Source organism: Camelus bactrianus, chromosome 12 (genome assembly GCF_048773025.1).
Source record: "Camelus bactrianus isolate YW-2024 breed Bactrian camel chromosome 12, ASM4877302v1, whole genome shotgun sequence".
NCBI classification, from domain to species: domain Eukaryota; kingdom Metazoa; phylum Chordata; class Mammalia; order Artiodactyla; family Camelidae; genus Camelus; species Camelus bactrianus.
Window position 1 is genome coordinate 59,440,908 of NC_133550.1, and position 12,076 is coordinate 59,452,983.

Sequence of the window (12,076 nt, forward strand, 5' to 3'; positions counted from 1 at the left end):
AGGCTCCCTCTACAATCAGTCTGCTCTGGGGTCCTCGGGATCTCCCGTTTGCCCATCAAGACACATGAGGGGACCGTGGACAGCAGTGTTCCTAAACCTGGGTGCCTATCAAAACCCCTGGCTAATGGCTGCCTACCCACCATCCTGGGATTGCTCGGGCCCACCCCTCACCCCAGGATGCAGGGGTGAGAAGGGGAGAGAAGCTTGCCATCCAGCACTCTGGAGTCCCCACAGGAAGACACCCTCTGCTGCTTCCCGTCACTCCAGCGGTCAGCACCCCCTGCACGTGCACATGCACTCACACACAGGCTCCCCGCCACCCTCAGTGTGACCCTCTCTCACCCAGATGGGAGGCAGCAGTGAGAAGAGCCTCAGTGACTGGATGGTGAGACAAGGCATGGTGAGGAGCGGCCAGGCCACCCCTGCAGGGGTCCCACCCAAGCGGTGCTGCTCGTTAGAACCAGAGGAGAGTGGGGGCCTGCCGAGCCCAGCCCAGTGCTCAGCGCAGCCCACTCCCTCGACTCTTAACTTCCACGACCCCTCGGTGCTGCCTCGGAAGCAGGGCCCGAGCCGCCCCTCTGGCAGCTGGGAGGTGACGGGGGCTCGCCTGGTTCTGGGCCGAGGGCCAGCAGAGGGAGCTGGGGTGGGCATCCCAGAGAACTCGCTGCCGCTGCTGCTGCTGCTGCTGCTGGAAAGTCAGCTCCCGCTGCCCACTGGGGCCTGGGCGCTGAGCACAGAGCTTGGGGGCTGACCTGGCTTTGACTAGAGAAAGACGCCCTCTCCCTCCATTTCCCAAAGTAGCTACGCGGTAATCGCACTTCCTGCGCATCTGCGCTGTGCCAGGTGCTGGGCTGAGCTCTTCGTCCCCTCGTCCCGTTTAACCCTCACAGCCACCTGGACAGCAGGTACTGTCATCCTCTCTTAACGGTGAGCGAAGTGGGGGTCAAAGGAGCTAAGTAACCCGCACTGAGTCTCAGGGGCCCAGCCACTTCCAGCGTCTCTGTCCCCAGAGTCTGCTCAAAACCCCCAACTGGATTCTCCCAGTGAAGATACATTTTGAGTAGGAAACGCCCGGTCCCCAACTCAGCCCCAGTCGGACCCTCAGCCCCCAGCCCCTGTGCACGTGGAAGCCTCTGTGGCAGAGCCCGTGTCTTTGCGGCCCAGCATGAAATGTCCCCATGGGTAGCCAGCCACAGTTCCTTTGGAGCCAAAGGCCTGACCTCATCTAGTCATCTCAGCACCTCCCTGTGCTCTGGCCCCCCTACACCCCCTTGAACCATGAATTCTGAGTCCACGGAGGTGTGGGGGACAACCCAACATCCCTTGCCCCAACCCAATGGCTGGCTGCTCCTTGAGCTTTGCACATCCCTCCATCAGATGCTCTTGCGCACCTGTGCTCAGTCCTGGCCCTGGGCCTGCGCACGAAGCCCCGCCCCACAGCCCGCAGGGAGCCAGGGGTCCATTGTCTCCTCGAGGCCCTGCTCCAGCTGTTGGGCGCCCCGTCCCTGGCCCCTGCTCAGCCTGCTGGCCCCGAATCCCCCTTGCCCACAGACTGGCACCGTGGGTAGAGCTGTGGGTCCCAGGCATCTAGGCAGGAGCCATCTTGGAGGGGCTGCTGGGGCCCCGGCCCCCAGCAGAGGGCAGGGCAGGTCTAAGTGGCCCCATCACAGAAGTGAGGAGGCTCAGGGGTGGGCGACTGCCTGGGGCCACAGCTGGTGGATGGCTGGTCATCCAGTGCACTGCCTCCCCGCCTCACCCCCGCCCGTCCCTCCAGATCCCCGTCACCCAGGCCTGCCTCATGGAGGACATCGAGCAGTGGCTGTCCACTGACGTGGTGAGTCAGGGGCTCCTCACCCACAGACCCATGGCTTCCATTTTTCTCATGAGGAAGTGACTGGTTGTGGGGGCAGGGTGAGCAGCTGGTGAAGGGAGAGCATTAACGTGGGCCACAGCAGCAGCTGGGAGCATTCCATCCCCTGCCGCCCGCCCCCGACCCCTCGCAGCTGCTGGAGCCTCCCCTTCCCCAAGCCGGCTACCACCCGAGGGCCCACTATGGGCAGGACAGGTGGGCCAAGCGCAGCCGGGAACAGGACAGCACAGAGCTCAGCACCTGCGGTAACTCAGGGAGCCACGCTCAGAGGGATGCACTCCGCAGCCGCAGGGCACAGATTGGGAGACTGACAGGCAGCCGCCAGGGCTGCTGCGCCCCAAGGAAGGTGCGCAACGCCCCACAGTCCCCAGTGAGTGCCCTGCCGCCCCTGGTGAGTGGCCAGGGCAGAGTCAGCCTGAGCTCCCCATCCAGGGCTCCTTCCCCAGCATCCACCACCACCACCTCCCTGCTCTGGGCACAAAGGACCAAGTGCCTGGGCACTTCCAGGACCAGAGGCTGCCTTCTGCAGGTGGTCAAGACCGTGTTTCTGCCCAAGGTCAGGAGAGGGTCCGTCTGTCTTGTCCGGTGGATGGAGGTTACCCCCTCATCAGCCCCCAGCTTGATTGTACAGGGCCTCAGTCTGGGGCATCAGCCTTTGCATCATGGGGTGAGTTAGTCCGTCCCTCTAGACACTGGAAGGAGAGGAAGTAGCGTTCATGGAGGGCCCCCTGGGCACCACACTTTGCTTGGCACTCAGCAAACAGTTGTCCGTTTTAGCTTCCCATCAGCCCTGTGAGTTTCACTAAACGGAAAACCGGGCTCAGAGAATCAGGCAACACCAAGGCCGTGGGGTTCAGGAAGGGGTGGGGCCCAGGTCTGGATCATTCTGGACCTGCCCCGCAGTGCCTGCTGCTAACCTCACCGCCTTCTGTGTTCTCAGGGGAATGATGCGGAGGAGTCCAAGGGTGTCACCAGTGAAGGTAGGAGACCCTGGTCCTGCCCACCCCCTCCCCTGCTCCAGCCTCGGAGCTCGCCCCCAGCCTCCCTCTCGTTCCTCTAGAATTTGACAAGTTCCTGGAGGAACGGGCCAAAGTGGCCGATCGTCTGCCCAACCTCTCCAGCCCCTCGGCCGAAGGTCCCCCGGGCCCCCCTCCTGGCACCGCCCCTCGAAAGAAGACCCAGGAGAAAGACGACGACATGCTGTTTGCCTTATGAGCGTGGGGCCTGGCGCCCTGCTCCCCAAGCCCTTGCTGCTCCCACACCTCACCTGTGGTGGGGCCTCTCCCTCCCTCGGTGTTCAGGCTGCTTTGGGGATGGCTTGTATGCGCTGCTCTCCCCCTTGAGGTTGGGCCATACCTGGGGATGTGGAGGCAGCCGGCTGAATGGGGGGCGGGGGAAGGCAGGGCAATTCTATGTTGGGATCCTGGACGCTCCTGCCTCCCTCCCTCACCCCCAGCCGAGCACTACAACTTTGCTGAGAACCAGGAGGCCCCGGCACAGACAGGCTGGCTGCTTAGTTGCCCCAGCGTGACTCCCCTTGTGTCCTGGGTGATCCTTTCCCTGGACCTACCCCCAGAGGAGCCCTCTTGAGAGCCCACACTGCCAGTCGAGGCCTGGCTGGAGGCTGGAGACAGCAGAAGCTTCCGTCCCAGCCTCGGGTCCATTCCCCGGCCCCTGGCTTGGAGCCCAAAGGCTTTGGCCAGCTGTTGAGGGAAGAGTATGTGGTCCTCTGCTGAGCGCACACTGTCCAGGTATGAAGCTGCACGTGGTTGGGGGAGACCTCACCATCCCAGGCCGCAAGAGGAGGCTTCTGGGGATGCCTGGAGCACCTGTGGCCCCCACGACCTCCTCCACTGCCTTTCCCTCCGTCCGTCCTCTGTTCCACCCCGGTGGGCTCCACCGGGCATGGGGCCTACCTACCTGTTGGTTGATCCTCTTGTACTGGGAGAGGTGCCTTTTGTATCCCCAATTAAAGGTAGAGAACCACCCTGCTAGCGGTGTCATTCAGTCTCCAGGTGGAAGTGACTTCTCGGCCTCACCACAGGCAGGGACTGCCCTGGGCTGGGCTGGGGGCCGTCCACGAGACAGGCACCTGCAGACGGTGCAGGTGCAGCCCAGCCACACTTCACACCAGCTGCAGGCAGGTGCGGCCCCCTCACCTCACAACACAGGAGTTGCCTGCCAAGAGGCCCTGTGGCTCTCCATGAGTGGCGTGTCTGCATCCTCAGGGCTCCTCACTGCTGTCCCCACTCAGGCCAGCTCCTGCCTGGCAACAGTAGCACACGATCACGAGGGAGGGAGGGCATGTGCACAGGGTTGGCGTGGTGGGGCAGGGAGCCTGCAGAGAGGATGCCGGCCATCCTGTCTAAGGCCCAGGGGCCAGGCATCATACCAGGCTCTACATGGGCTCGTGGAGTCATCACAGCCCTGGGCAAAGCAAAGTTGCTTCTTGTTTTACAGAGGCCGACTCTGTGACTCAGTGACTCAGTGGGTCACGTGAGCCGTGCCAGGTGCAGCTGTTTATCACGTGCTGGACACTTCCTCACACATCAGTGCATTGTCCCCATTTTCCTGATGACAGCACAGAGGCTTAGCTGGATGACTGGGCACACAGCTCAAGGAGCTGGGTCACAGGTCAGGCACAGGTGTCAGTTTTTGTCTCCACGGCAGCTCAGGAGCCCCAGGCCTTGGCATACCCTCCCTTTCCCGGTCTGGACTCCACACCAGGCTCCCCAAGGACCACTGCTTGAGGCATATTGGAGCCTCTGGGCCCAGCATGCGGTGAAAAAAGGGAAGGGGGCTGGTATGGGGCTGGAGCGGTTGACCTGCCTGAAAGGTTGGCCTGTGGAGGAGAGCGGAAGTCGAAATGCCTGGGTCCGGGGACCCTGGGTGGCCGGAGTGGGGCCCCGTCTGCTCTGAGCCGCCACCAGCTCCCGCCAGCAGGGGGCGGGCTGCACCTGTGTTCTGAGGCGCGGCGTGGAGCCGGGCACATGGGAGACCAGGGCCAGCCAGCCCTCCAGGTGAAGCTGGGGCAAGGAAAGCAGCCTGGGGGCAGGTACAATGGGACCGTGGGCTTGTCCGTCCCCTAGGCAGGGAGGAGGGGGCTCGCCATCTAGGCATGCAGAGGAACCAGGCCTGAACCTCACAGCTGACTCATTTCCCCAACCTAAACCACCTTCTCTCCTCTCTTTCCCCCCTGTGGGGGCAGCTATATTGCTCACTTCTGGGCAGCCAGCCATCAGCCTGGTCTGACAGCTCCTTAGGAGATGGAGGTGCCCTGGGTCCTCACACCAAGCTACGCTGGTCCAAACTCAAGGTTACCGCCTACGTCCTGCACAAATTAGCTGTGTGTTTACCCAGGTAACGGGAAGGCTCTGCTTTTAACAAGGTATTAAGCGTCTCCTGGACGTGGTCCAGCCTTGCCTGGTTACTCGGCAGTGACCCCCGTGCCGAGGTGGTGGAGCCGTGCCAGCCCTGCCCGAGGCCGCCCTTACTCAGAGCTGGGAATAAGCCAGAGTTCATGTGTCATGCTGTCACGCGGCCACTTCTGCTCCCTGCCTCCACTCAGGTGCCAGTGCTTCCTCCAGATTCTCCTGCTTTAGGCCACGCAGAGGTGGTCGCGTGCTGGGGACTTGGGCCCAACTCCCCAGGCTGTTTCATCTTGCTGGCCCGGCCACCTCCTCCCGACAGCACTCAGGACAGCAGATCTCTTCCAGAGGCCCCTTCCTTGGCTGCTCCTGTCCGGCCGTCAGCAACAACCTACCAGACCAGCAGCGTCTGGGGCAGCAAGCTTAATTTCGTACTCAACTCCAGATGTCAAATGAAGGCCTCTAAAGCACCTAGGTTTCATGACCGTCTTTTTCATAATAGACACCTTTTCAGCTGGTTCATGCCGAAAAGGGTGCCTATTAAGAGGTTGGCAGCATCTGGCAGTCAGATCAGAGGACTGTGGTGATAAGAGATGGGTTACGCCCCCACTCCTGGCTTGGCTGCACTACTGCTGCTCGTGTGTGCACACGCACAAACGGTGGGGTAAGCTGTCCTGGTGAACTCGGACAGGTGTCCCTCCAGGCATCTGTCCCAGGGCTGACCTGGGCCCCTGGGAGACTGGGGGCCCTCTCCCCTCCCCTGCAGCCCCCAAGCTCTCCCAGGTCTCCCCCTCCATCCCCACCACATCCTACTGGGCTCCTGCTGTGTGCCCTACTCCACACTCACAACAGCCGTTGGGGTCAGCGGTTTTGACCACTGCTTGCAGGGAGGGAACTGAGGTTGGGGGAAGCCAGGACTTGACCAGTCACAGACTAAGTAATGGAAGGGCGTGACCCACTCCTCTCAACACTGTTGCCTCCCCTCTCTGCCCACCTCCCTCGTTCTCTCCACCAGGCACCATGAAACTGGGGTTCCCTGCGGGGAGTGGTGATTTTGCAAGGATCCAAGCTCAAAAGCCCAGGGAACCTTCAGCAGGTGACTCCAGGGCCTCAAGGCCTGTTCATGGCTAAAGTTGCCAAGTTGTCTATTCTTTTCTGTGCATGGGTATCCCCTAAACGCCGACTGCATGCCAGGCGTGCATCGAGGTGCTGAGAACACAGAGGAGAACATGCCAGGCCTGGTGGGTCACATGGGTAGGAAGGGGCAGTAAAAACAAGTGTAAGTTCACCTGCTCTGACATGAAGGAAAGGGGAACTGATGCTGAGGGATGGGAGCTGGGAGGTCAGGGAGGGCCTCTGATGAGGGCCCAGGGCGAGTGAGGTGCAGCAGACGCAAAGAGCCCAGCAGGAAGGGGGCCCATGAAGGTGTCTGGCTTCCCCGCTGGAGGTGGCAGCACTGGGCCGCCCCACTCTAAGGGCCCCTTCTCTGGAGAGAAGGCAGCTGGGGCCCGAGCGCGCAAGGAAGCGCTGGCAGGAGCCACCAGCGCTGGCCAGTCTGGGTTTCCTGGCACCAGGCGGTATCTGAGGCCGCAGGCCCTGGGCCAATCATTCCACAGCACCAGGAAGTTGAGCAGCCCCACATAAACAAGGACCAGCTGCAGGCAGGGACCTTGGGCTGCGGCCTCCAACGGGATTAACAAGGCGCCAGTGGCTCCTGCCCGGCCCAGCTGCCTTGGAGATGGCGCTTTGCCGGGGTGCAGGGAGGTTGAGTGGAGCCAGGCAGGTGGGCAGGGCGGGGGCGCCTAGGAGGCAGTCCCTGGAGCCTGGAGGAAGCGCTAACCAGAGCCGCCTGGAAGCCTCTTCATAGGGCCTCTACCTTCTCCACTCCTTCCTGGTTTCCTTGACCCACCAGACCCCACCCCACAATCCCAGCCTCTCCAACTCGGTGCCACCCACTGAGCTGTGTGACCTTAGGCAAATTACTTAACCTCTCTTCACCTCGATTCTCTCACCTGTAAATAAGCTAATAGCAGGCACCGCCTCACTGGGTTGTTTGAGGGTTAACTGAGACGAGCAGGAGCACATCTGTCAAGAAAATACATAAACATGTTGTCACGGATCGTACCCCCTCCATCCAGAGGGGCCTCTGCTCCAGACACCCAGCCAGGAGCTCTGCCCCTCTGATTCGCCGGTAATTTCAGAGGCCCCAGTTCAGCCTCCAGTATTGCCTTCCCAGCTTTCGAAGGCGCTTGCTGCCTCCAAGACAACATCAGTTCCGCTGGCAGGGCCCTTGCCCGCCTCTTTTGGGCCTGAGCTTCTGCCCGAGTGACTCTGGCTCAGGTCAGTGTCCCACAGTGACCACAAGATGGCAGCAGCGCTGCATGTACCAGGGCCAATGGGGTTATGCCAGGGTGGGGTCCACCGCCGCCAGGGTGGGGTCCACCGCCACCAAGTTGACACACTGCAGGGCCAGCAAACAGAGCTCTGGGTGGGCAACAGGGAGCCCTGCCCCTTGGAGCCCCCTGAAGCTATGAGTGTCTCCTACAAAGCACAGGGTGTGCCCATTCCCCTGGGCCTGCTCTGTGGACACAGAGTTCAGATCCATGCGCAGGTGTGCTCCTACCTTGCTGGGGTCTCGGCATCCCTGGATGGACCACCAGAGCCTCTGCTCAGACCCACCCAGCGTAGGCTTCAACACCCCACTCTGGGCCACTGCAGCCCAGCCCCACCGCAAGGCTGCTGCCTGCCTTGCCTGGTCCCATCTATTGGCTTTGGACCAATTTTTCAGGACAGGAGTGGAAGAAAAGAGGAGGTTTCACTTTAAGAAGGATGGTCAGAGTAAGCCTCTGTGAAGTGACGTCTGAGTCTCGTTTTCCCTGCAAACCACCCAAATGTTTGTACAAATCTGCTCTTTGCAACTCCAAACCACTCCAGCCTACCTCTTACAACAGAAAGCACCACAAAAATCCTTGGCCAGTGTATCAGAGTTCTAGGGTCATCATGACAGGGTACCACAGACTGGGGGCTTAAATAACAAAAATGTGTTGTCTCATTTCTGGGGACTGGAGGCCAAGATGCCAGCAGGTCGGTGGTCCTGAGGCCTCTCTCCATGGCTGGCAGGTGCTGTCTTCTCCCTGTGTCTTCACATGGTTCTCTGTGTGTGTCTGGGTCCTAATCTCCTCTTCTTCTAAGGACACCAGCCCACCCTAATGACCTCATTTTACTTTAATAACCTCTTTAAAAACCCTATCTCCAAATACAGTCACATTCTGAGGTCTTAGAGGTTAGGACTTCAACAACGAAGTTGAGGGAGACACAATTCAGTCCATAATGGTCAGACACGCTGATTCCCTCTGGCCCCACCACCATTCTTCCAGGGCACGCCTGCTCTGCTGTGGACCCTGTCCCAGGACATCATCGTCCCTGACCCTTACAGCCTCCACAGAGGGGAGATCACATGTAACACCCACCTCCACTCCCCTGGCCTTTCCCCTGGTAGGGGTATGAGGGTGGTTTGACCTATCCTTGGACCAACCTGGCCTTGGGAGCCCAGGAAGGACCAGCCATTAGGGCCAGGAGCAGAGTAAAGCAAGAAGAAGGTGGAGGAAGGGAGACCACAGGCACCCGGACCCCAGGCTAGGGGCCTTCCTGGTCCCTACTGCTCCCTAACTATGTTTTAGAGCAGATCCAAGGCAGGGAGCTGATAGGGTTCACTTCTGCCCACCCTGGGGTAGTGGGACAAGGCTGAAGGGGCAGCGGCCCCATCTTCTCCCCTTGCCTGTGACTCCAGACTCCTGTGCCCTCTCCCTGCCCCGGCCCTCTGCCAGCCTCCACTCCTCTCCCTGACAGTTCAGGCTGGCTCCGTACTGAGGCTGCACCTCCAGTCTTGGCCGACAGAGGGAAGAAATCCACACTGATGGGTCCCCAGATCCCCAGCAGGTCAGGGTCACAGCTGGCTGGGCCACCATGGTGTCACAGACTGGACGACAGCCACCCAGGGAAGGGAGGGGGCCCGCCTCCTCAGGTGTGCCGCCTCCTCACCCAAAGAGGGGGCCCCAGCCCACCCTGAGAGTTCAGAGAGGCCAATGCAGGGGCCCCACTGGCCTGGCGAGGGCTGGGGGGGCCCAAGTACTGGCTGGGAGTCAGCAGACAAAGCCACTGGCCACTGATTTATGATTGGATTTGGGGCAAGCCCTTTCCTCTCCCTGGGCCTCAGTGTCCTCGCTGTTAACCAAGGAGATTAAATTAAGTGACCCTGAGGCTTCTTTCTTCTCTGCTGTTCTGCTGTCTCAACCCCCACGTTCCACAACCCTCCCTCTGGGAAAGAAAAAAAAAAGAGAGAAATGTGAGGCAAGAAATCCTAATGATAGAGATGGAGACATGGGGCCCTAGGGGCATTCTCCCTCACAAGGACCCACAGGAGCAGCAAACACCTGGAGGCCAGGTCAGAGGACAGGTGAGGGGGCCGCTGAGCGACAGGGCCCTGGGCGGCCTGGGAGAGCATGCGGGCTGCCTGCTGGGGAGCTGGCGGTCTAGGGGCAGGAAGGAAGGGAAACCCAAGCTGGAAACATCCTTGCACTCACGCCCCCGTCCCCGCCCCAGCCCAGCCCCAGGATAGCCCCTGGGAAAAGGAGATGCGGGTGGTCCAGGAAGAGAGCCAGGGGCTGCCTGTGCACCTGCCCTCGGGCTGCACTGGGGGCTCGACCCAGCCCTGCTGCTCCTGAGATGGAAAGAAAAGGATCTCCGTTTTATGAAGGAGAGAAGTGTGGCTCAGAAAAGTCAGTTGCTCTATCCGAGGTCACACAGCTAGAAAGTGGACAGGCCTCACTGAGTCAGTCCTCTTTTTCTAGGAAACACCGGGGGCTATGCCTAGGGCTGCTGTGGGGCTAGTATGTGTGTGCCAGGGTGGCTGGGCAGGGTCCCTTTTCCCCCCCGCCCAGAGTGCTGCAGAAACTTGGCCAAAGCCACTTAGCAAATCTGTGGCAGAACCAGGTCTCCCACAGAACCTGCCCAGCAGGAAGCGGGGAGCAGACAGCAGCTGGGAGTCCCTCCGTGGAAACACTTCCCCCGCCCTCCACGCACCAGGGGCTCCCACAGAATGTTAAACTTCAGAGACCAGCTGGCCCCCAGGTTGTAAACCATCTCTCACTAAAGACCTCCTTTATTGTGGCTTCCCCAGGACTTGGATTTGCCAGTTTTTTTGTTGGTCTGGGTTTTGTCTACAAATGCTGTGCATCATAATCAGACTGCCTCGCATACCGGGGCCGCTTCTCATTCCAGCCAGAAATGCCCTAGCCACTTGTCCTTGGGAACCAACCACACAGCCTGTTTGTCCAGCCCTGCTGGGTCCACCCACTGTTTGGGGTAGCCCGCCTCCCCTACAGCCCGCACGAAGGGGGCAGGAGCTGAGGACAGCTGTGCACACCACCACACAGCCTGTTTTCTTTAATAATTAAAGCAGATATACAGTGTATGTTTAATAGGCCACAAACAGGCTGTTTTAGTTAGTTAGCATGAAATTCAAGTTAACTCCTAGATAAGCCAGAATGACTTCCCCAGACCTCAATACATGAACATTTCTTTTATCAAAAGTAAAAGGAAGTTAGCAAAACTGTCAGGGGTGTCACAAAGGCCGCAAGCGGGAGGCCGGGTCCCATCAAAGGCAGCAGTCAGAGAAAATGAACAGACGTCACAGTGAGGTTTGTGACATGTGACTCGGGGTCTGCAAGCTTGGAGGGGAGCTGGGAGAGCGGAATTGCAGAGGGAACCGAATCCTACAGTTCTAATGCCCCCTGGAGGTGGGAGGGTATCCCAGAGACAAGGGAAGGAGAGGAGAAGAACGAAGGGGTGACCAGGGGAAGGGTTGGGGGCAGATCCAGAGAGGAACTGTTGGGCTGGGGGAGGGGAGAGAGCAGTGTATCCCCCGAAGTTCTGGAAGAACAGACCTAAGATGCCATGCACCCGAGGTCCTTCTGTTCTGCTCACAAGTATTTGTCAAGAGGAGGGTTTTGTGGAAATGGAGAAGGGGTGTGGTTTCACCTCTGAGTCAGCACAGTGCCCAGCAGAAACCACTCAGGAAGAAGCCAGAGCGGTAGGGGAAGTGGTGAGAGCATCAGTGTGCAGGGATCCCCGAAACTCTGGAGGACTTTGGACTTTTACTGGATGTGAAGTTAGGGGATTAAAGCAGCAACTCTGCCTTCCTCCCAATGTCGCCCTCACACGCAGCTAGAATACATTTCAAGAGGCGAATCTGACTGTGTTTTACAACACTCGCACCCCAAACCCCAACACACACACCAAAAACCTTTTGCTTGCTCTTAAAGGCCCACTTCCTAGCCTGGCCTCCAAGGCCCCTGGGGTCCCCATCCTGCCACGCTCTTTAGATTCTCTGCACTCTAGACATGCAGGCTGGCTTTCTCACCTTGGAAGTTTCCCACCCTGACCACAGGGCCTTTGTACATGCCGTTCCCTCTAGAACTGCCCCAACCCCCATTTAACTCACTCACCTTTCAGGGCCCGGCTCAGATGAGCCACTCCTGAATTTCTGACCAAGTCATCTATCCATCTTGGAATTTACCTCGGTGATGACACTGGTAAAGAGAAATGGGATTACCACAAGACAGCTCAGGGACCACGCCTCAGAGCAATCATGACTCATGGGTACATCTTCCCTGAGTACGTTTCCGTTTGAATCCAGAACAAACTGGGGAGGGCAAATCTGTTTCTAAGGGGGAGGTGGGGATGGCTGTTGAGTAAACAACCAGCCACGTCCACCTTGTTACCGTACACTGCACCCTCTTGCAGGGGTGGAGGGGCTATCACATATTCCAGAAGGTGA

At 59.5% G+C, this 12,076-nt stretch overlaps 1 protein-coding gene across 3 annotated transcripts in view; it reads left to right on the forward strand.

Moving 5' to 3' along the window:
• Positions 1-3,861, forward strand: part of TOM1 (target of myb1 membrane trafficking protein) — a 39,381-nt gene extending 35,520 nt beyond the window's left edge. The window contains exons 13-16 of one of the 3 annotated variants that reach the window (XM_010946062.3): positions 347-400; positions 1,775-1,834; positions 2,811-2,850; positions 2,931-3,861. In XM_010946062.3, the coding sequence (XP_010944364.2) occupies positions 347-400; positions 1,775-1,834; positions 2,811-2,850; positions 2,931-3,085 (309 nt within the window). In that variant the 3' untranslated portion in view covers positions 3,086-3,861. The remainder of the gene's footprint in view (positions 1-346; positions 401-1,774; positions 1,835-2,810; positions 2,851-2,930) is intronic. The other 2 variants (XM_010946069.3, XM_010946076.3) reach the window with 2 other exon arrangements.
• The last annotated feature ends 8,215 nt before the right edge of the window (positions 3,862-12,076 follow it).